Here is a 24,928-nt window from a genome sequence, read left to right as displayed (position 1 = left end):
GGGCTTGTGCAACACGCTAGGCTAAAATGTGGTTTGGTAGTTTATGGCTTTGAATGCTCTGACTTAGTAGGGTATGTGAACCCAACCACTCATTAGATTTACATGTCACATAAAGCAAAGTAGGTTTTTTTTGTTTGTGGCTTAAAACAAAATGTAAACTTAGCCAATTATGGCTTATTTAATAAACCACATTTAAAGAAAAAATGGCTTAATGCAGTGTATCAACTGAGCCATCATGTTATGCAGAGAAGATGGAGAGATAGCATAAGATGCATTAAGGCTTTGTCTTAGAGTGTCTCCTCTCCTCCTTCAAGGGCTGTATGAAATAATAATAAATCAGAACCTTTGAACATATGCAGCCCAGTTCCCCTAATCTACAGGTAAGCATAACCAGTAATATATACACAATAGGATTTCAAAGTTAGATAGGTTTTGACCAAATTTCAAAGAGCTAGTTTCTAGCACACAGAACACAAGTAATTGGCTTCAGTTTTATCATGGAGATTTCCCCCTCTCAAATTGCAGATTTTCTTCCTCTTAGAGCCATAATCTTTATGTTTTCCCCATTGTTTTATCGTCATCCACATCCAATATTTGTCAGAAAAGGCCCACAAATTAGGCAAGCATATTGCAATGGTAAGAAATTTAATTTTGGTGACTGGTAAGGACACTTCCTATATGCTCCACCACAGGAGAGACAAGATTTAAAACTCTCTGGGATGAAGTTGAGAGTTTTTCAGAGGGATGCCAAACTGCTTCTTGTACTGGGAAATTGTATCTACAAGATAGGTTAGAGTGGAGAGATTGTTGTAAGTCCAAACACAGAGCCCCCACCACTTCTGTCCTCCAAGACTTTGCTGGGCAGCAGGTAGAAAATGATCTACTTTCTCGCCTTTATGAAATACTAAGCCTTTCAGAAAGATATTCTGTGCAATGGGTGGCCACTAAGCTCAGCTTGAATGTATGAATTTGAGTTCTCTGCTTGTTATATGACCAAGATTCTTGCATTCAGAGGATGAAGTTTATAATTGGTCAACTTTATTATATTTAGAATTCCTATAGGGTAAAGGTTCCTACCCTTGATGTGTCCAGGCTCCTTACTTTACTCTGCATGATATTTTTTCCCTTTGTTCTGAGCTTTGTTGCTTCGTTTGTTTTTGCCCTGGTAGCCCCAGGAGCAGGATCTGATGAGAGACACAATCTTGCTTGGCTTTCTGGCAGTACCTGAAGAAAACCAAAACCAATGTTAAGTCCAGCCCTGTGGGGATGAGGACAGAGGATGAGTGGATAGGACTGTGGGCAGGAGTCTTAGCATATAGAGAACAGTCCTTTAGGTTTTCTAATCCCATGTAGTGCCTGATGCAGATATCTCCAGAGCTGGCTGTTCATCTTGTGGGAGAGACAGAGTTATATGGAAGGAGGAAATTATATGCAAAAGAAGGGAACATGGTGCAGGAAGTTATCCTAATGGCTATTTTCGTATAACATGATTAACCATGATTAACTTAACCATAAATTAACCATTATTAAATTTTTGTGCTTGTACAGCATGCTGACCCATAAACTTACTACAGGAGTTATTTGTACAACATGCTTGGCTAGTTTGTATTCCATTGTATGTGAATACAACCTGAGGAAATAATGTAACTGCTCTGTTTAGCTCAGCACTAGCTTCTCCGTGGTTTTTTCCAGAAATCCTTTTTGTGTCATTGCTTGTTTATCTCCATTAGAATAAGAGGGCAGAAACTGTGTCCACCACCAACCTCAGTCTAGTTGCACAAAGGTAGTAATCCATTTATGCACAAGCTATGTCCAAGATTGGTTTTGGATATGCTCAGTGCTAGGATGTGGACTCCAATGGATTTTAGCAGAACCACCATAAATTTTTATGAGAAAAATTCTCATAATGCTTTAGCAGGAGCTGCTAGGAATTAAACCTGGGGAGTTTCTTATATGCAAAGCATGTGTGTTCTGCCTTGTAAGCTATTGTTCTACCTTGTTAAGGTGAAGAATAAATAGAGGAAATGAGGGATGGTGTTAAACCATTTTTGAGTCATCTTGCTGCCAGAAAGTCAAAGAACCATACAGTTTAAGCAAGAAAATCAACATTTTAAATTTAAAAAGTTAAAAATATATAGGCTGACAAGATATTAAAATTTCAGGGGGCAACCTGTTAGAAGCCATTGAAATTATATTTCAAAGCCAACTGCTGATAAGAGCTTTTTTTAGATAAATATTTGTACATGTCTCTTTAAAGCTAACTGTGAAATTAATGGATGTTTGGGGGATGGAGAGTAGAATCTATTGTTGAAAAGCCTCCTTCCAGCTTCTTAAGAGATCTTTTTTCAGAAGAATTGAGAACAAACATATCTCATTTTTAGATCTACGTGGAGAAGGTAGCCCTTAAGATACAGATAGTTTAGAATTAGCAACATACATCTTGGCTGTAAAAATGCAAATGACCATTAGATGGCAGCAAAGGGATGTAAAATGTTCTAACCCTCTGGTGCCATCTAATGTCTGTCCCAATTTGTATAGCCCAGACATGGTAGATCTAAACAGATCCTCCAACTGAGCCTGATTACAAATGGAAATGAGGGATAGAAGGCCTGATCTTGGCACAGAAAGAGAGGAAAAGTCATGAAGGGAATGCATGGAAGATAAAAAAAAGTAAGGGAGCTGCAGACTAAGGAGGATTATAAAGAAAATAAAATTATTTTCATTATGAGTGATACTATTTTGATTTTTTATGTTAGACTCTAAAATGTTATGGGACATATCTGCTATATAAAGGGAAGAATGTATGATTCAAGACTGATTGTTAGAGAACTAGAATGGGAAGCGAGAAAGAGAGAGAGAGGGAGAGAGATAAATTCAGTTTTCATAGAGCTGTACAGTTTTCAAAGTCTTTTAACCATTAATTTCAGACATACGGGATATACTATTGTGGTAGAGAGCACAGCATTTATATGGTGGAAAAATAAGCTGTTCCTGGAATCTGGAGTTTTAGCTAATGGTCTGAGATTTTTCTTCTTCAAGTGCTTTTAAAAAAGGCTTCAGAAGATGGCATTTTTTTAAACTGGCACTGCAATGATAATATTTCTTTTGATCTAATCTTTCATTAAGAATACAAGGCTCAAACCAAGATATTTCTAGCCCAGTATTTCAGATACCTTTGCACATCAGATATACCAAATCTGCCAGCTGCTCTGGACACAGATTGCTAGGAGTTGCAATCGGGTGTAGTGAATGGGAAAAAATCCCATCTGCACTAGTCAAACATGAAAGAAATAAAAGAAAACTTAAACTTGATCTGTTAATCAAATCTAACCTGTCCACCTAGATAGCGGGCAGAGACAGTCTAAGGTGAGAAAAGCAAATGTTAAAGAGCCAGTAAGGAGCAGGAAGATGTCCTCTCTCAGGTGGTTTTTTTTTTTTTTTAAAGGAACAGCTTCATTTTGTCTGTCTTGTGCCATTTCTGTCACAGGAGGAATGGAACATGTCATCCTGGCTAGCTTAGAACTAGGACAACAGGGCCCTAATACCTTGGAATATAGGATTGGAGATCCAGGAAACATAGTGGAAAATTAGAGTTTTAATTTTGCGTTTAGACAATGATTTGGGTCTTGGTGACTTTGTTTTTATTTTGTTCTGCCGGTGAGTGTGCTCTCGCACTCTCTCTCTCTTGCATTTCCAGCTGAAGGAGCAGCCCCTGAGATAAGCCCTGTAGATGTCATTTTTAATTTTCTTTTATTTCCCTTTCTCCTTTTGGCTTTCAAACTTGTTTAGTTCCTCAGTCTCAGTATACATAATAAAGATTGGATTTCTTATAAAATCAGCACACTCATTCTGAAATGATTTTAAATTTAGCTCATGCATCTCTCTGCTCAGTTAAGTAACTGAAAAAAAAGGAAATAGGCAGGGGGGTTGCCACCTCCTCTTCCTGAATAAACCAGTACAGAAAAAACTTTCTTTGAATAAAATGGATGATGGAAGTGCACCAAATAGGCTGTTCCTAAGAGTGTAGGAAGATGCAAGAGTAATTGTGAGGAGAAATTTAAAGGTCCCCTCAAGGGAGCCTGAGAGTCTAGTCCATCACTTTCCATGCACGTGTGCACTGCATGTCCCCTGTTACGTCAGGTAACAATTGGAGGGCCATGGTTCTCTGTCTTCTTGGAAATATAAACCAAAACCAAAACCAAAACATACAATCAGGCCATTGGTCCATCTAGTCTAGCATTCTGTGTCCCATAGTGGGCAGCTGCATGTAATTGAGAATTTCACAAGCCTGCGAAGGAGGATGATAGTTCTATTCCATTGTTATTTCCCAGCAACTAGTACTTGGTCTTCTCTTTATGATTCGTGAGGTAGTAAACAGCTATTAATAACAGTAGCCATTGATGACCTGGTCCTTCATGAACTGTCCAGTCCCCTTTTAAAACCATTCAAATTGGCTGCTGTTATTTCAAACAGTAAATTCCATAGTATTTAATAGAAAAAAAAAAGGTATTTCTATTTGTCTTGAATCTTCCCACATTTACTTTCAGGGGTGACTTGGAGTTCTATCATTGTGAGACAGGGAAATAAATCTCTTTCTATTTGGATTATCTATGCCTTGTATGATTTTATATCATGTGTCCTCTTATCCTACTTCATTTCAAGTTAAAAAGCACCAATTACTCTAGGCCTAGCCTTTCCTTATATGGGATTTGCTTCAATGCACTAATCATTTTACTTGCCTTTTCTTATTTGTATCTTTTCTAGCTATATGATACTCTAGCTATATGATACAAGCTTCGGATTTGCTTTTTCTATAGAAGCTGCATCTTGGATTTATATCTTCATCTAGAAGTCTCCCATGATTCCAAGATAATTTTCTTGCTCAATCACTACTGGTGAGATCCCATTAATATATTGAGAAATTTTATGATTGTTTATGTCAACATGCATCATTTTAAACTTATATTGAACTTCATTATTTTGAAATGTATTCATCCAATTTAGAGAGATTCCTTTTTGTGTTGTTCATAATCCCTCTTTGATAAAATAATCAAAGTTTGGTATCATCAACAAATATGACCACCTCACCACTAGCCTAACTCAGGATCATTTATATGCAAGTTAAAAAGCACCAGTCCCAATACTGATCTCTGTAAGAACACCCCATTTATTCCAAATCTCCTTTTCCTGTTTTTAACAAGCTGTTATTGCCTGAGAACACCAGCTCTCTTATTTTGCAGCAGCTTTGCACAGGAGCTTTTGTTAAGAGAATTTACTGAAGGCTTTTTGAACACCTATAGCGTCACCCTTGTTTACATGCTTATTGACATCTTCAAAAAAATCTAAGAGGTTAATGACACAAGACTTACCTTTGCAGAATCCACATGAGTTCCTTTTAAGCAAGGCTTGTTCTTTTATTGTTTGCTTTTCCTTTTTTTAAGAATACTTAATTAAAGTATTAATAAAGAAGGGACATCTAAAGCTAAAGATGGTACCAACCTGGAATGTCAATTTCCCAATCAGCAGCCACTCAGTATTGTTTGTGCTGAGCTCAAGCCTGTTCTTCCCCATCTAGGCCCTCAGGTAATGACTTCTATCTCATCTCCTGATTGGTCCAAGATTGAGATATACAATTGAGTATCATCCAATTGAGAGATGTCAGCCCTATGAGGTGGACCAAATCAGGAAACTGACTCCATAGGAAGACTACAACTATACTTTACTGAATTGGCTATAGTAACAGAATCATGCAAGACTTCCTATATTTTTCCTTCTCTCACACCCCAGGGAGTTGGGGAGGGGGGAATCAGTATTTTTCTAATTCCCACATCTCTGGGCCTAAAACATGCTTCAGCACCTGGTGTTGTCCTAATGGCTTCTGGATGCCTTCTCCAAGATAATCTCTATGGCTCCCCACAGGGATGATGCCTCCCAACAGCTTCATGTAGCTGTTAAATAAAGTAGGGGAGAGAATAGAGCCATGGAGTAGCCTGTATTGAAGTACCTGAAGGCATGACCTCCTATCTCCTACAAGATCCGACTGAAATTGTCCAAAAAGGAAGGAATGGAACTAGTGCAAAATAATGTCCCCTACTTTTATGTCTTGCAAGTCATTCATTGATAACTGATGGCATTGAAAGCCACTGAGAGATCCAGCAGAAAAAGGAGAGTTTCACTCCCCTATCCAAGTCCGCCCCTAAGTCATCCACAAGAGTGATGAATACAGTTTCTCTTCCCACATGACCTTGCTTCTTTTACTGTAGAACTTTGATTCAGAGATAACCATATCCTACTGGTCCTTCACTATTGGATGCATATCTTCAAAAAGATATCTATTCATCCTCCAAGATCTGTATCCCTTCTAAGAGATCCTACTTTGAAAGCTTCATTCTCCATGGTGGCCCTAATGGAACAAATGTATTCCCTGAGCTAGGAGAAAATTGCACTGATCACAAACCCAGGGTTGTTGTTTTTTGTTTGCTTTTGGTACCTTTGAGTCAGTCTTGACCCCTGGTGACTGCCTGAACAAGTCCCTGAAGTTTTTTTGGCAAGATTTCAGAAGTGGTTTGCCATTGCTATTAAGATAGTAGCTGCTCATTCTATCATTTTCTCCTTTGCCACCAGTGGTACAATGGTGTACAGAATGAAATGCTGCTTTAGGTTCAAAGTTCAACTTTAAATCCTGATGTTTCAAGAGGGAAGCTTCTTGTTTCAGTGAAATGGCTATTTTGAAGGTTGTAAGGATTCAGTGAAAAGTAGAAACGGGATGCAATACATCATAATGTTTTCCTCCTTACACAAACACAATCCTGTTCAAATCAGGGTTATGGTGAAACAATTCCTGATGTAAAGTGACCAGCCAGGGCTACAACTTCCACACGAGCTAGAAATAATGTCAGAAGAAGGGAATTTTCAAGCAACTTTTCCAACTTTGAATTTGATTTAGTTTTTTGCAAACATTTGAGTTGTTTATATTGTTTTTATGAGAAAATTTTAGCCTACATTTTTATGTTCAAATCTTCAGAGGGTCTTCAGTCTGATATAAATAAATGCATCAATTGATATACAATACAATACAATAAAATAAATTTAAAAATGCCAAAACAAATGGGATACGCAAGTAATCACATGATCACAACATGCAAGTAGATTGGAATATTTACAGATTAAAATTGATTAGTGATCCAATGAAGCTGATATAGCACCCGTATAATATGATCATAAAACCAGAATTTGTCATGAGGCCTTGCTAGAAAGAACATAATTTAGCTCTGGCTGCTTGTGTATGATTGTTGCCCTGGCAATATCTGTATGTAGAGCAAAGAACAATCAAAAGGAAATAATGGTTTATTTTCTTTGTGCAAAAAAATAATGCATTAATCATCTCCTACCTCTGTGTCCCGACCTGCTTCGACTGGAACGGTTCTTCCTATCTGGTTTTCTGAAATAGGAATAATCCCACAACATTAGAAATTTATTACTACATACAGTAAGAGGTTTCCCTCTTTTCCCTGACCAAAAAAGATAAACAGATTTTCTGTTTGTATACTTCCTCAAGGCAACTTGTTCCCTGTGTAACAGATGCTTAAAATAGGACTGTTTCAAATGTGACTAAAAAAAAAAAAGAATTATTGAATTTCTATCTTGCTGCAATCTCATGATTCTCAGCAGTCTACAAGATATGGACCCCCCCCCCGCATCTGATTCTATGATTCACGGTAAGATTAAACCACAAACAAAATTTGGGAGAAGAATTTAACTGAGCTGGGACAAGTAAGAAAAATGGAGTTGTTTTGTACATAAACCCACAATTGCAACCAAAAATTATATTATCTAATGTCCAAGGCAGATATGTGGGGGTTGAGATTAATTTGAATGAAACCAAGATTACACTACTGGGGATCTATGCCCCAAATGATAACAAAGCTATATTTTACAATGGACGTATGAAAAAAATAATGGAATTGCCATATGAAAATTGGTGTTTAATGGGAGATTGGAATGGTGTGGTCTGCCCACAAGATAGAACATTTGTAAAAGGGACTAAAATAACACAAGGCAAATTACTGACATTTTTTTTTTTTTAAATGATGGACAATTTTGAACTCACAAACATGAGATGGAGACATAAAAATGGTGATTCTAAGGTATATAGGTATTTTTCTGAAAGACATAGATCTTTTTCCAGAATAGATATGTTTTGGATTTCTAAAAGCCTAGCCACACCTGCTTAACTTTGAGCTATTACCAAAGATTTTTTCTGATCATAATCTAGTGACTTTAATATATAAGAGGAAAGCTAGAACTTATAGATGGAGACTAAATGAAACATTATTACAAAAAGAATCAATAATGGAGGAAAATTGAAAGAATGTTTTGAGAATAACCTCAATAAAGGCACTGATATAAGGACAGTATGGGGTGCTAATAAAGTCTCTATGAGAAGACAATTTATACAGCAGAATAGCAAATTCAAAAGGCAAAGACAAGAGAAGATGCATAAGATTTTAATGGATATAAAGATGAAAGAGGAAGAATTAAGGAGATCTTCAGGGAAAAAAAAATTCACAGCAAATCAAACTTTTACAACACCAACTATTTATGCTAATGGTAAGAGAGATGGAAATAAAAATGAACTTTGAGTTAGCAAATAAGCCAGGGAAATGGCTGGCATACAGATTGAGAAAGGAGAGTGAAAAGAAAATGATATTAAAGTTACAAAATGAGAAAACTACAGTGACTGATAATGCAAGTATTCAAATAATATTTCATCAGTATTATACAAAGTTATATAAAAGAGAAGAAATTTCACTGATAAAGGCAAACAAATATTTAAAGAAGCAAAAGTTACCAAAGATAACAGATACTTAAAGATGGTTGAATGGACCAATAACAATAAGGGAAGTTTGTGAAGCCATAAAGAAGATGAACATAGGTAAGGCCCTGATCCAGATGGACTACTGGCCTCTTATTATAAACATTTTGAAGATGAGCTTCTACAACCATTACAGAAAATGATGAACTCTATTTTAGATTATGGGAAGATATGGAAAGATAGCTGGACAGGGGCAAACATAGCATTGATTCCCAAAGAAAGGCAAGATTTGTCCTTACTGAAAATCTTTAGACCAATATCACTATTGAATAATATCATAAAATATTTATGATGATTTTAGCTGAAAGGATGAAAAATGTTCTACATAATTTTATCCACAAAGACCAATGTGGCTTTTTACCTAAGAGACAACTAAGAAACAATATTAGAAATGTTCTTAATATATTAGAGTATTTGGAGCAACACAATGAAAACAAGCTGCATTAATATTTTTGGATGCAGAGAAAGATTTTGATAATTAAAATGGACTTTTCTGTTTAAAATCTTTGAAGATATGGACTTTGGGGAGAACTCTATTACATGAGTGAAATTGATATATACTTCACAAGTGGCACAAATTATTGTGAATAGGGAATTGATTGAACCCTGTGAAATACAGAAAGGACACAGCAAGGACGCCCACTTTCACCACTGTTATTCATTCTGGCTCTTGAAGTTTTGAACAGAGATATAAGACAAGATGAGAGAATTGCTGGAGTGAAAGTTAAAAAAGAAGTATATAAATTAAGGGCATTTGCCAATGACTTGGTTTAATTCTGGAAAACCCCTTAGAAGGAATAGATACATTAATGGAAAAACTAAGGGAATTTGGTGCATTGGATGGATTTAAAATTAATAAAGAGAAAACAAAGATGTTGACAAAGAATATGAGGATAAAAGATCAAACAGAATTGTTTGTAAAAATTGGGTTTCAAACTGGGTATTACTATTACTAATATGAATTTATGTTATTTCAAAATAATTATGTTAAGATGTGGAGCGAAACCAAGAAGAATTTATAAAGATGGGAAAAGTCACAATTATCATTGCTGGGAAGAATTTCTGTGGTAAAAATGAATGTGTTATCTAGAATGTTGTTTTTATTTCAGACAATACCTGTTTTGAGAAATGATGCACCTTTTAAACAATGGTAAAAAAGACATATCCAGGTTTATATGGCAGGAGAAGAAACCAAGGGTTAAATTTAAGATTCTTCAAGATGCAAAGGAAAGCAAAGGATTAGGATTGCCTGATTTTAAATTGTATTTTGCTGCCTGCTGTTTGGTTTGGATGAAGGAATGGCTGTTGTTAAGAAATAAGAGAACATTAGAATTAGAAGCGCACAACCTGAGGTTTGGGTGGCATGGTTTTTTTATGGTATGATAAAGTTAATGTAGATTACAAAAATCATATTAGGAGTGCCATATTATGAATACAGATTAGATATAAACCCAGGCTGTGCCTGAAAATACTTTCATCGGCCTCAGAACAAGAAGTGTTTTATAGAAAAGAAACAGCAGGCAAAGAAAAATGGTTAACATATCAAGATTTGTTAATACAGGGAAATTGAGAACTTAAGATGAAATCAAGAGAACAATTGACTGCAGCAGGATTTACTTTTCAACAGTTTTCATATGCACAACTAAGGGAGAGATTTAATGTGGATAAAAAGCTATCAGGTATAGAACATGTAACAGAATTTGAAAGAGAATTATATACAAATGATGAACACATAATTGCTAAAATGTATAAATTATTGTTGAGATTTGAAATGGAAGACGAACAGATTAAAGGGTGCATGATAAAATGGGCTAAGAATTTTGGTTACAACATACAGAAGGATCAGTGGGAAAGAATGTGGTTAAAAGGACTGAAATTCACATTATCTTATAATTTAAGAGAAAAATGTTATAAAATGCTATGCCATTGGTATATATTACCAGAGAGATTATCTAATATGTATAAAGGATGTGCTGGATGTGCTTAGAAAAATGGGAATCTTGGACATGTCATTGTCCTCATGCAAAATTTGCATGCAGGTCAGGAAGCCATAGTACAGACAGAACATGACAAGGCAGACTGGTTCTAGGTTGCCAAAGGAGTGAGACAAGACTGTATACTCTCCCCTTGTTTATTCAACCTATATACATTAAGGGAAGCTGGATTGGAAGGAGATGAGTGTGGTTTTAAAATTGGAGGAAGAAACATCAATAACCTGTGCCATGCTGATGATACTACTCTGATAGCCAACATTGCAAAGGATTTGCAAGCTGTAGTAATAAAAATCAAGGAACACAATAAAAATATGGGACCAATATAAAGAAGACCAAACTAATGAGAACAAGAACAAGAACCAGCTTTAGAATTGACAATGAAGCTATCAAAGTGGTGGATAGCTACTGCCTTTTAGTGTCAACCATCAAAGGTCAAGAAACAAGCAGCCAAAAAATATGACACAGACTAGCACTTCATTAAGTAGCTATGAAGCCCTTGGAAATGATATTCAGACACCATAACATTTCTGCATGAAAAAGATCAGAATCATGCAATCAATTTTATTCCCTGTGACAGTCTATAGAAGTGAAAGTTGGACTTTGAAGAAGCAGGGCAAAAAGTATTGATGCTTTTGAAATTTGGTGTTGAGAAAATTCTTGAAAATATCATGGACAGCCAAGAAAACAAACAAATGGATAATCAAACAAATCAACCAGAGTTTTTTCTTGAAGCAAAATTGACCAGGCTAGAATTACCCTATTTTGGAGACATTATGCGAAGACCCAGCTCTTTGGGAAGGCTCTAATGCTGGGAAATGTGGAAGAAAAAAAGAGAAGCAGATCACCAACAGCAAGGTTGGTGGACTTAATTACAGTGGTGATAAGTGCACCAATAGAAGATCTGAAGGACCAAGGACAGATTGTCATGGAGAAAATCGATCTCTGAGATTGCTAAGAGTTCACACTGACTTGATGGCATATAATCAGTCAAATGACATCAGATGATATCATATTTTGCACTCCACTGCTATTATATCTGATGACTAATCCCAAGTAGTGAAGACACAGCAGGAGACCTGGATAACAAGGAGACCTGGACTATCCATTAATATCTAAGCTTCAGGGGCAGGTTCAGAATAGGATGATCTTAAGCAACCAGGGAGTTTTTCAACAGGAGCTAAGATTTTAGGGATACAGAATGAAAATCCTTCAGAGATGTTGTCTCAGGAGGTAGCAGCTGGTGCTCCCTTTGTGTGAGGATTAAGGCATGAATTAGTGCTTCCCAATGAGAAGTGGGCAAGTAAGTAACTATGCCACAATTGCTAAGCTTTAAGGTCGCCAAAAGCCATGCTAAGTATCCATTTCTTCAGAAAATCAGGAGGAAGAAGCCATGACTAAATCACAAGGCTATAGAAGTCATTTTCTTCTTCTCAATGACAGTAAGCAATCTTAACGGCTTCATTCTTGTCTGCAATAAAGATTCTAATCTAATCAAGCCATGTCTGTGGTTCTTCTGCCAAGTCAATCTGAAGAGTCAAACTAAACCATGTAATATTAGTAGATCTGTGATTTATTGCTGATTCCAAGTTAGAAAGCCTGACATGTTACTTTTTGTGTTCTGAAATGATGGTCTGAAGTTAGGGTAACTCCTGGATCCTTTGAGATTGCATTCTCCTTCAGTAAACTGTTGTTTCTGGGATTATTATGATCCCCTGTGGAACTGTCAGTATTGTAGGCCATAGTAAAGCCTTACTTACCTCTTTAGAAGAACATTTATTAGAGTCAGGGGCCATGCAGAAATGGAACTTAGCAACCTAACACCAGCAGCCGATGAATGGAGTTTGGTGAGCAATCTCAGAACTTCGTATGAATAAGTGTGCCTAAATATTATGGGGGAGATCTCTCCACAGAACTTCCATTTTTATTTTTATTGAGATACTGTATAATTTTATCACATATGAAATGTCATATTTCTACTTTTCTGATCAAAAAAAGTTGGGGTCAATGTTACACAATCCATAAGAGACATCACTCTTGGTGAATTTCATATGAACTTGGTTAAAACCTGTCAAGCAAACTTTTAAGTAGTAGGTATGGACAGTGCCCTAAGTGGGTAGAATTAAACATATGATCCTTAATAAATTAAATATATGATCCTTATCTTTGACATTAAGCCATTAGAAAAAATGCCTTTATTTCAAAATGCCTTTATCTCCTACTTGTCCAAGGTTTCCTTTAGCGATTTTGTAGTTGGAGGTCAGAGTCTGATAGTAATAAATAACTCAGACCAAGACTGGTGAAAGTGAGTGGCTTGGGAAGGGGACATGGCCTCAAGAGCCTACGGGTCTAGACTGAGAACCCAAGAGGTATGCATTCCTCTACTTTAAGGGAATGGATAGCAATTACTGTAGAATTATTAGAGCTGGAATGGATTAATAGAAGTAGTCAATCCACTATACAAATTACAGCAATTCTATCAAAAGCCTTTTCATGGAAACCTTAGAGCAAGGATGCTTCCTGATATCCCATGTATGGCCCCAGAGTCCCATAGAGTAGGGCAGGGCTGAAAGACACTGAGGAGGGAGATTGTATAATTTACCCAGGAATAGGTCCCCACCTCTGTTAATCTTCCACATACCTCTTAATATCCGAGCTACCTTTTTCACCAGCATGACTCTTGTGACTGGGACTCTTTGTTTCCTCCTTCTCTTCCTCCTCCTCTAACTTTTTTGCAATGTCCTGGTCCTCTGGGGTTGGATGACAGAGGGCCTCATGAATATTCTCTGTATTGAGAGGTTGTGGTTCAATTTCAGGAATGGGGGAGCTCTCAGAAAGTACAGCAGCTGGATCACTGTTCTTCTTGGTTTCATCTGCACTGGAGTTTTGGGTGGCAGGACAGATACTCTTCTTACTCTTATTCTTTTTCTTTGTCTTTTTTTCAGGTGTGCGTTGAGATTCTCTCTGAGGAGGTGGGCTCTGAGGAGATGGATAGTGGGACATTGAGCCTTAATTCCCCTTCAGTACAATTTTGTAAAGTGGAGTTGGCAATTGGAAGTCTGGGACCTAATCTGTAACATCCCAGCATAGCTCATGACCTTAACCTGAGACTAAGGCAAAGAGTTTAAATCACTCTCCTGCAGGGAGAACTGCAGAGTCCTTTCTTTATGTATTTCAGCTGCCAATTCCTGCATACACAAGTGCAGAGGGAATGGATTTAAAATGTCCTTTGCTTATGTCTCAGCTGTTGAATGAGATAGTATTGTGTCACTTTGCGTCTTTTTGCAGTTCTCAGAACTCTCACAGTATTTTTCAAGTGTAGGACAACACCCTTTCTGCTGGTTTTTTGGGGTTGGGGGAAGTTAAAGTGTGTAATTAATGTATTGAGGCTTGCAGGGATTGAAGGTGTCCATTTGACCCCTAAAAACTTCATCCTCCCACCACTATTGAGTTGTTTATTTCTAGATTGAGTGGGTTTAGGGAGAAAAATGAATGCCATAATGCTGCATCCCTTTAAATTAGGGCCATAAAATTTGTCTCAGGTGACATCTTACCATTACTGGCCGTTCAATCTGTGGTTCCTGAAAGAAACAAAAAAACTAACTTGTGGCTTATTGCCACAAAGGTTGCAGGTAGCTCTCATTTAGCAACCACAACTGGGACTGGGAACTCAGTCATTAAGCAAAGTAGTCACTAAGTGAAACTGCAACTGTGCTTACGATCTTACTTCAGCTTTCTTTTGTTTTACAGACCTGCAAAGATCATAAATGTGAGGATTGGTCATAGTTACTTTTTAATCACCGTTGTAACTGTGAATGGTTGCTAAATAAGGCAGTTGCTAAACAAGGACTACCTGTATTGTTCTTTGCCCTAGACAGAAAACCTAGCTCAGCACAGCCCCTTGTTCCTAAGAAGGGTATATCTCTCACCTATAGTACTCCTGTCACTTAAGAGCATAGGAAGGGTCCTACTGGATCAGGTAAAAGACCCATCTAGTTCAGCATTCTGTGGAACATAATGTTTGATATGATGCATTCAGAAAATTCATAACCAAGACAAAAGGGAAATAGCCCTCTTCCACTATTGCTCTTTTACAACTGGTCTTTAAAGTGTATTATCTTTATTCTGCTACTTAATTCTCCTGCATGCAGAGATTATGTTGCTGAATGAGAAGTAAACGTGCATATTAAGGTGAATGCCTTGCCTCAAATTTTGTTATTGTTCTTGATGGGGGAGAAAAAGATGAAGTGCAGTTGGCTTGTGTGGCAGTGAGTAGATGGCAAATGTGGCTGGCCCTGAGATCATTGCTCGAATCAGGATATATTCTTGGAGAAATTAACTGTTTCCCATAGCACTAGGTTTATCTGCTTGGAAACAGAGGTGCCTTCTCTGGAAATTCAGTGTATACCTGTAAGTAAAGGGGCCATTCATACTGGAAATGAAAGATACTTTTCTATTTGTTATGCTCCCTGACAATTCCCAGGACCCCAGGATTAATACCACTGACAGGGAGCTCACTTTAAGTTTCAGGGGTGGAACTAGAGGTACACCATGGCTCTTCAGTTTTTTGTTCTTCTGATTCTGCTCCTTGACACTTATTTCTGAAGATGGCCGTAGCAATTGCACAATCCTGACCCAGGCATCGAAAAGGTCTTCTCGCCGGTTTGATTGAGGGCACAACTGAAGATAGTAGGTGCGGCCACTCACTAGTTTAAGTCGCAGCTGCTTCTTTTCTGAGTTGTGGATTGAGATCTTGACAAAGCGCAAAGGGAATAACCTATGTGGGTATAAAATGGGTTGGAAACACTGAAGACTTTTAGCTGCAATGTATATTTCTATACTACAGGATGGTATTTGAAAGGATCACATGTAGGAAAGCATTTACTGTTTCATTATTAATCACAGTTAACTGGTTTATCTTGTATTGTAATAGATGGATCTTGATATGTATCATTATCTTGTGCTGCTCCTTTTAAGCTTGCCTATTATAGGGAGTAAGCTAGATGGTCTTGATGGATATATGCAGGATCTGTTGCTTAGACAAAAGGGGCTGAAACATTTTTTAAGTCCACAACAAGATAACATACAGAAGCAGATCAGGCAGGTGCCTATCTAATTCACTGAAGTGTAAGAAGGATAAGGATTTACAGAACAATCAGACTTTCAAGATTCTCTTATTATAGCCAGTCTCAATAAACGTAGTTTTAGCCTCCCTGGTTGATTTGGTTGGATGATCTGGTCTAACATTAGTTAGTGGGGCTAACATCAGTCTTGCAAGGCTGATTCTTCTGTAACTCCCTCCTTCTTATAGTTCAGTAAATTAAGAAGACATCACTTCTGAATATTATCTAGTTGTAGACTTTAAAAATGCTTCAGCCCCTTTTGCCTAGGCAACAGATCCTGTTTATCTCCATCAAGGTCATCTTCCTTACTCCATTCAATTTGTATTTTGAACAGGGTATATTTTGAAAAGGGTAAGTGTAAAATTCCAGGGAGTTGTCTTATGAAACTTGCATTTGGGTTCCTAATAAAATTTTTGCTTTGGATCTCCCTTGTTTCAAGGTTCTCCAGTTGCTAAAAAGGGCCTGGATTAGAGTTCAGAATTAATTCTACACTCTCCTATTATTTGATCATACAGGCAAAAATACTGGAAATTACAGAAGAGTAGAGAAAGAGCCAGATTCTTCCAGCTAGAGCAGTCATTAAGACATGAGACAAATGGAAACTTACCTTCAACCTTTTACAAGATTTACAGTTCATAAAGCATATTGCTTTGAATTTCTATAAAGAGAAATTACTCTTTTATCATTCCATTAAATCCAAATTTGTATTGTGATAACATATTACAACCCCATAATGATATTATACCAACCCAATGATAGATATCCAACTCAGTGCTGAATATATATTCAGGACTAAACCATTGGGATTATTGACTCAAATTAAGCACTGGTGCACTTCTTCCAGTCATACTGTGTATTAAAAGTGGGTATTCTGTACTGGTTTGTGACTGTATTATCTTCTAAGACATTTATTAAGAGCAAAATCACTTTCTTTGTTTTTGTATAAAAGGAAAGAACTCTCCCTCATTGCATGCACTGAGCAATCTGGTCATGAAAGGTAGAGTTTGAGGAAGATCTTCAGGGACAAGGAGGTCTTCAGCAGGCCAGATGATAAGACCTTGATGGACAGTTCAGAGGTTACTTATCTCTATGTTAGAATAACTTCAGTATGGAACAATATCATCTGGACATGACTGTGATGCCACTGTAAAGACTTACCTGGTTAGTTCAAATCTCACTGGGGGTTGATGATGGAATATGGCTCTGAATTTTGAAATATGTTCTTCGGATGGGACAATAGGTCGTGCCAGAAGCAGGACATTAGGGATCAGTAGGACAGGGTTTGTAGAGGTGATGCCAACTGTCACGATTTGCTCCTGGTTGTGGATCTCAATTGGACCACCTTGCTTGCTGATCTGTTAATACAGAATTTATTATGGTCATAAAATGGAAAATATTTAACCGTTAATGGTTTATATTTATTTGTGGAATGTATCTACCACCTCAATCCAGACAGACTCTGGACAGTTTATAGAATTCTTAATCCATTGCAACCCACCAACTATCATCAAATGATCCAAGCTACTAGAAAAAGCTTAAGACATGAAAATGAAAGCAAACATGTTTTGATACATGGGTGGTGGCACAAGGGAGAATGTAATAGCAAATTAAATTGGGTGATGACCAGATAATAGAAGTAGAAAAATATAGAAGATCATGATTTGGAAAGCATATACAGTGGGGAAGAGGACTGATTCTCAAACAATGCCAATTTTAACTTGAAAAATTCCCTTCTCACCCCTATGGGTGGTATGTGTCTTCCTCAATCTCGGGTCCTCTAGCAGAGGCCTGGGACCAATAGGGGTGAATATGTGTAGCTCAGGGTTGAACTGTGGAGTCCTTGGGGTTCTCTGAGCTTGGTTCTTTTCTTGCAAACGTTTCATTACCTGGCTAGGTAACATCTTCAGTGCTAGAATGGGATGGGGTTTGCTCTCCATTTATATGCTGTGGCCTGCCTTGCCAGGGCTGGTGGGGGTGGGGGTTTTGTTTTGCTCTTCTGGTAGTTCCTTGATTAGCATACGTTTACTGCCTGATTGTGTGCCTGGTGGTAACCTTTGCTTATCTGGGTGATGATTGCTGGTGATGATTGCTGGTGATTGCTTGCTGGTGAGGCGATCTTCTGGTCTTTTGTCTCTTTTGAATAGTGTGTAGATGCTGTTTATCTCTATGTGTCTGTTAATTGCTGCCTTGTCTGAATACCAGGCTTCCAAGAATTCACTTGCATGTTTGGATTTAGCTTGGTCTAAAATGCTGACAGTTTCCCAGTTAAAACTATGCTTGAGTCTGTCCATGTGTGGTGAGATTAAGGAGTTTTCATCGTGTCTTCTGATTGCTAGCTGGTGTTCATAGATGCGCTCTGCTAGTCTTCTGCCTGTTCGTCCTACATAGTGGTTGTTACAGTCCTTACACTGTATGTTGTAGATGACTCCTGTTTTTTCTTCTTGGGCTACTGGGTCTTTTGGTTTACTAGGATATTTTGGAGTGATTTTGTTGGTTTGTAGGCTACAGAGATGCCATGTGGCTGTAATAATAGTCTGTTGGTGGTTTCTGAGATGTTTCTGATGTATGGCAGTGTGATCCTTTTCATAGCTTGTGTACTGGATTGAGTGGTCAGGCACTTTTTGATAAAATTACGTGGATATCCATTTTGTTGGAAGATGTTATATAGGTGGTCTTTTTCCTTTTTCTGCTGTTCTGGATTGCTGCAATATGTTTGTCCTCGCTTGAATAATGTTCTTACACAGCTTCTCTTGTGGGAGGTTGGGTTGTTACTTTGGTAGTGGAGTACTTGGTTGGTGTGGGTTGTTTTCCGATAAACCTGGGTTTCTAATTTCCCGTTGTTTCTTCTGCTGATGAGGATATCCAGGAAGGGTAGTGTGTTGTTGTTTTTTTCCTCTCTGGTGAATTTTATTCTTTGAAGATGTTGTTAATGGTTTCACGTGTCTTCTCTAGTTGTTTCTTTTTTATTATAACAAATGTGTCATCAACATACTGGATCCATACTTTAGGTTGTATGTGGGGAAGTGCTATTGCTTCTAGGTGTTGCATTACAATCTCTGCTATGAGTCCTGACAGTGGTGATCCCATGGGTGTCCCTCTGATTTGTTGGTAAATTTGTCCATCAAACTGAAAATAGGTGGTGAGGCAGAGGTTAATGAGGTCCATGATTCTGGGTATTTCGATCTGGGTGTATTTGGTTGAGTCAGGTGTGTTGTGTAGTATTGCTGATATGGATTCTTTCGCTAGTTCTGGGTTTGTGGATGTAAAGACTGCTGTGACATCAAATGAGACCATAATTTTATCTTCATCTATGTGTATGTCTTTGATTTTCTGGAGGCACTGTAGTGAGGAGTTGATAGAATATTCACTGTTCTCTGTGAGGTGTCCAAGCTTTTTTGTCAGTTCTTTTGCTATGTTGTAAGTTGGAGTCCCTGGTAAAGATACAATTGGTCGGAGTGGTATGTCAGGCTTGTGGTCGTCCATAGAAGCGTGGGAGGATGGGTCCACTGCTTTTCATCTGCCACTGTCCTTCCTTTGTGATCTGGCCTTTCTTAGTTAGGTCGTTGAGGGTTCTCTTGATTAGGTTGTCTAGTTTCTGTATTGGGTTGGTGTTAACATGGATGTAAGTTTCTTTGTCCTCCAATAATTTGTTGGCTTTTTGCAGGTATTGTGATTTATCCATAATAACTGTGATGCGGCCTTTGTCTGCTGGGAGGATGATGATGGTTTGGTCCTTCCTTAGACTATTGAGGGCTGCTCTGTCCTCTGCTTTGAGTTGGTGTTGGTACCATGTTCTTCTGATCTGTGGTATGATTGTCTGCCTTACGTATGTGTTATGTATACAAACCATCATCATCCCCCCAGCAGACAAAGGCCATACCACTACTTTCCACATCCTCTCTAGTTCTTCCTTGAGGCCCTGGTACTTCTCCAGCTTCTCACACTCCTTCTTCCTGATGTTGCTGTCACTTGGCACTGATACATTTATCACTACTGCTGTCTTCTGATCCTTGTCTACTACCACGATGTCTGGCTGATTGGCCAGTACCTGTCTGTCCGTCTGGATCTGGAAGTCCCACAGGATCTGTTATTCTCCATGACCTTCTGTGGAATCTCCCATCTGGACTTGGGAGGGTTTAGTCCATACACTGTGCAGACGTTCCTGTACACAATGCCAACTACTTGGTTGTGCCGTTCAGTATATGCTGTTCCTGCCTGCATCTTATATCCTGCCACTATGTGTTGGACTGTCTCTGAGGCCTCTTTGCACAATCTGCACCTTGGGTCTTGTCTAGTATGGTAGACCACTGCTTCTATGGATCTGGTGCTTAGTGCCTGTTCTTGTGCTGCTATGATCAGTGCCTCAGTGCTGTCTTTTAGTCCAGCCCTTTCCATCCACTGATAGAATTTCCCAGTATCAGCCACCTCAGCTATCTGTCGATGGTACATCCCATGCAGGGGCTTGTCTTGCCATGGTACTTCCTCCACTTGAACTTCCTTCCATGTCTGCCTCAGGCATTCTCTTAGCAGCTCATCTTTGGGTGCCATCTTAGTGATGTACTCCTGGATGCTCTGGACATCCAGGACAGTGGCTTTGACACTCATCAGACCCCGCCCAACCTCTTTCTGCCTGGTGTACAGTCTCTGGGTGTTGGCCTTGGGGTGGAAACCTCTGTGCATTGTGAGGAGCTTCAAGGTCTTCACATCAGCAGCCTCCATGTCCTCTTTTGGCCAGCTTACTATACTGGCAGGTATCTGATGACTGGCAGGGCATATGTGTTGATGGCATAGATCTTGTTCTTCCCATTGAGCTGGCTCTTCAAGACCTGTCTTATCCTTTGGTGGTACTTGGATGTTATTGTCTTCCTTGCCTCGTCATTGTGGTTCCCATTGGACTGTGGGATACCAAGATATTTGTAGTTGGTCTCTGTGTCTGCTATGTGGCCCACTGGTAGTTCCACCCCATTGGTCAACTACTTTGCCTCTTTTTACTACTATCTGGCCACACTTCTCCAGTTTGAATGACATCCCAATGTCCTCACTGTAGATTCATGTCAGGTGGATCAGTGAGTCGTTGTACCCATATCCAGTCCTTGTGATTATCTGGCTCAGGGGGTTTAAGCCTATGCAGAACAGCAGTGGGGACAGTGCATCACCTTGGTGTATGTCGCACTTGATAGCCACTTGTGTGAGCTGTCTTGAGTTCACTTCCAGTGTTGCCTTCCACAGTCCCATTGAGTTCTTGAGGAAGGTCCTTAGTGTCCTGTTGACTTTGTATAGTGCCAGGCATTCACAGATCCATGTGTGTGGATTGAGTCATAGGCTTTCCTGTAGTCAGTCCAGGCTGTGCTCAGATTGGTCTGCTTAGAACTTGAGTCTCAGGCGACTGCTCTATCTATGAGCAACTGGTGTTTTGAAACTCTGGTGTTGTTCCCAGTGCCTTCCTGAGCTGTGCTTATGTAGTGGCCCATATGGCCTTGTAGCTTGGTAGCTATGATGCCTGATAGAACTTCCCACATTGTGGGGAGGCAGGTTATTGGCTGGTAGTTGGATGGTGCTGTTCCCTTGTGAGGGTCTTTCGTGATCAGCACTGTCCTTCCTTGTGTTAGCCAGTCTGGGTGGGAGCCTGCTGCTAGCAGCTGGTTCATCTGTGTTGCTAGATGTTCATGCACTGCTGTTAGTTTCTTTAGCCAGTAGGTGTGGATCATGTCCAGGCCAGGTGCTGTCCAGCTCTTCATGTTCTTGACCCGCTGTTGGATGTCTGCTACTGTGATGGTGACTGGTTCCTGTTCTGGGAGATTGCTGTGGTCTGCTTTCAGGCCCTGCAGCCAGTTTGCACTGGTGCTATGTGTCTTCTCTTTCTCCCATATGTTCTTCCAGTACTGTTCAGTTTCTGCTGCTGGTGGCTCTGCTGTTGCTGTGTTGTTGCACTGCAGTTGGGAGTACCACCTTGGATGGTTCTTTGGAGAACAGGGCATTTATCTTCTTGGCCTCTGCTTCTGTAGTGTATCTCCTTAGCCTGGCAGCCAGTGCTGTGAGCCTTTGTTTAGCAGTCTCTAGAGCTTCAGATGGAGTCAGGCCCATGTATTTTTTCAGCAACCAAGTCTTAGTTCTAATCTCCACACCCTTCTGTAGTTCCACCAGCTGACTAACTTCTCTCCAAGTTGCCTTGATCTTAGCCTCCAACCTCATTTTCCACGGGAGGTATGTACTGCTGTTCTTCTTGATCATATAGCCAAACATTTCCAGGATTACAGCAGCTGTAGCATATACCAGTTCATTGGTTTGAGTTTTGGTGGTAGTAGGGATTGTTGTGAGGGCCCTATTGCCATCTTCTAGCATACTATCTGATGGTACGTCTCCACTGACCCTTGGTAATTGGTCTTGAGGGTTGACTGTAGCTAGTTTATGCCTCATATCAGCTTCTGTGCTCTGTAATGGAGGGGGGGCAGTGACGTTCCAGTTTCAGGTGTTAGCTGCACATCCAGTTGTTCTTCCAGGTCTGCTTGAGTCCGGGTTGTAATGTGTAATCAGTCTATCTCAAGTTGTGAGAGCAGCTTCCTCTTCACTATGTTGAAGCGTTGGGTAACTAGTTGTTTCTCAGTTAGTGTAGGATGTAGGTGACTGGCCCAGGGTCACCCACCTGACTTTGTGCCTGGGAGGGACTAGAACTCACAATCTCCCAGTTATTAGCCCGATGCCTTAGCCACTACACCAAACTGGCTCTCATACACACACACACACACACACACACACACAAAGACACACACAAACACACATTTTAAGTTAAAGATAAGAGAAATAGAGAAAAGTAATAGAAAAGTGAAAAAGAAACAAAGAAAAAGAGATAGAAAGGAAGGGGAAAAATAAGAATAATAAAGAAGTGGCTTCCAATCTTCTTAACAGCAGTTATAAGTATATTTATATTTTACTCTAACTTGATCCTGATTTTTGAAAACTTATTTGCCCTTCTCTTTATTGCTTTTCAGTCAGCTTTATTTCTGTCCAAATATTCCGAGTAGCTTATTTTTTGTACTTAATTTCACAGTCATTGGATGGAGAAAGCTACCTTAACAGGCAAATTTGAGGGAACTGCTTGGTTTTTCTTAACTGTGCCATATTGTAAAAGTTGGGTTTTTTCCTCTAGATAGTATAAACTATCTGCTGTTACTGACTGTCAGAAGCCGATAAAAAAAAAGAGAAGGGGCTGGCCAATATAATACAATCCTACATGCTTTCCTCTGGCTCTCAGAATTTCAGAGTGCTCTCAAGATTTATAGATTGGCCCTAGAAATTAAATGTGATCTATGTATATATCTGTTTTAGGAGAGAAGATAATCTGTGTATACTGAAGATGTGTAATACACAGACACGCACACACACAAGCTGCTTATCGTTTATTATTTTTCTTCAGAACCATATTTGTATGTGTTTGTTTAAAATATATATTTCATTATTCATATTCCCTATTCATTTTCAAACATAGCCTCAATAGAATCAAAGTGCAATTCATTTAATCTGGATCCAGTCCAATGCATTTGTGGAAAAGATAATATATAAGAACAGTTAGCCAAGAACTGACCAGGTCTTTCTCCATTCTCCCAATATCTCTGTCATAAACATGTTAGCATGAATTCTGTCTGCTGTGATATTATAGTATTTAGGGCAATGATTCCAATTATTAGAGATGAAAGAGATGAAATATAAAGTTGGTATATAAGAAAACCTCATCTGACTGTGGACTGGAACCAGACTTAATCATGCTTAGATTATTAATAAATTTCACTGATTGCAATAGCTTTGTTCTAAGTGGGACAAATCATGCATCCAACTGCTTGATTGTAACTCCCAAGATTAGTTCCTTGGAATGAAAAATGGAAATATTTACCAAATGACTGAAAGGACATACAGTAATATATGCTTAATGGTTCCCAAATTGTACAGGTTTGTACTAATCCCAGGCAACTAATTTGTCTTTATCTGGGATAAGAGATTATTCCTAAATCATAAAGTATAACTTTCAAGCACGATTAAGCCTTAAGAGCCTTTCCACGTTAGAAATCAAACTATTTCTCCAGCTACATAGGCCCTTACCTTCTTTTTGAGCCATTTCAGCCCCTTTTCCCCAAGCTCCCCATGAGACAAAAAGCACTTACTTGGACAAAATCACTTTCAAACATGGGGGAAAACTGAAACATCCCATATTCCCCCTGTCGTAATTGGCGCTGGAGGGGCCCCATTCTCCTGTTGAAAAAGCTCTTTCTGCGGGTGGTTGCAGTGCCCGGCATCTTAGAACTGTTAGAGCTGTGGGGAAAAAATGCCAGTCAGAAATGTGGTCAATTGGGTTTCCAGATGTGAGCAATTACGTGCACATTTTTATATCCTTTTGAGGTAATGAAAATGGATGGTGTGGGTTATTTGGAAAACGTTGAAGGGCAAATGAGGTTTTTCCAAATTTCTTTTGAGTTCAAATTAGGATATTTCGCACAGAGTAATTTGCCTTGGAACACTTTCCATTTGAATTGGAAAACTTTTTGAACAACAACATAGGAATTGAAGTATGTAAATTAAAATGTGAAAATATCGTATATACCTACTATTTAATTATAAGTGTAATTTTTTTCTGCAGAAAAGTTAAACTTTGGAAAATTTGCCATGACAAATGTTCTTTTCCACACCACTGTTGAGAACTCTTCCCTCAATAAGTAAACAGAGCACAATTTCCTCATAGGGGTTGCTCATTGCTTTTCCAATGGAGTCAGGATTGTTTATTTCATGCATTTGTATCTTCTCTCAGAAAAAAATAGGGACACTCAGAACAGTATCTCTGATCTCTGGATCTCTGCTGCAGGATCAGCTCAGAATGCTTCAGATTTGCTGCCCTAGGTAGCAAACAATACTTTTCCCCCTCCTGCTGTCAACAACAGCAGAGAAGTTTG

General features: G+C 38.8%; 2 protein-coding genes across 4 annotated transcripts in view; one reads left to right on the top strand and one right to left on the bottom strand.

Annotated features, from left to right (window-relative positions):
- The window catches only part of ASIC2 (acid sensing ion channel subunit 2), a 453,834-nt gene that overhangs the window by 110,689 nt on the left and 318,217 nt on the right, over nt 1-24,928 (top strand). The gene's annotated exons all lie outside the window — the stretch shown is intronic.
- Nucleotides 1,103-24,277, bottom strand: LOC107326684 (uncharacterized). The gene is made up of 7 exons (XM_088143249.1): nt 24,146-24,277; nt 17,148-17,344; nt 15,367-15,643; nt 14,421-14,447; nt 13,508-13,845; nt 7,392-7,441; nt 1,103-1,224 (listed from the first exon to the last, which is right to left on the bottom strand). Exons 1-7 carry the CDS (start codon nt 24,275-24,277, stop codon nt 1,103-1,105), a joined length of 1,143 nt encoding a protein of 380 aa, XP_087999375.1.

Source organism: Python bivittatus, unplaced genomic scaffold (genome assembly GCF_059951505.1).
Source record: "Python bivittatus isolate LINGU-HERP-01145 unplaced genomic scaffold, Pbiv_v1 ctg000410_np1212, whole genome shotgun sequence".
NCBI classification, from domain to species: domain Eukaryota; kingdom Metazoa; phylum Chordata; class Lepidosauria; order Squamata; family Pythonidae; genus Python; species Python bivittatus.
This window is presented reverse-complemented; position numbering and strand designations above follow the sequence as displayed.

Coding starts and splice junctions, on each gene's coding strand:
- LOC107326684 (XM_088143249.1), bottom strand. CDS start 24,277: ATGCCGGGCACTGCAACCACCCGCAGAAAGAGCTTTTTCAACAGGAGA. Junction 17,345..24,145: donor TTGAAAGTGATTTTGTCCAA/GTAAGTGCTTTT, acceptor CTGTATTAACAG/ATCAGCAAGCAAGGTGGTCC. Junction 14,448..15,366: donor AAGTGAGCTCCCTGTCAGTG/GTATTAATCCTG, acceptor TGTTTCTTTCAG/GAACCACAGATTGAACGGCC.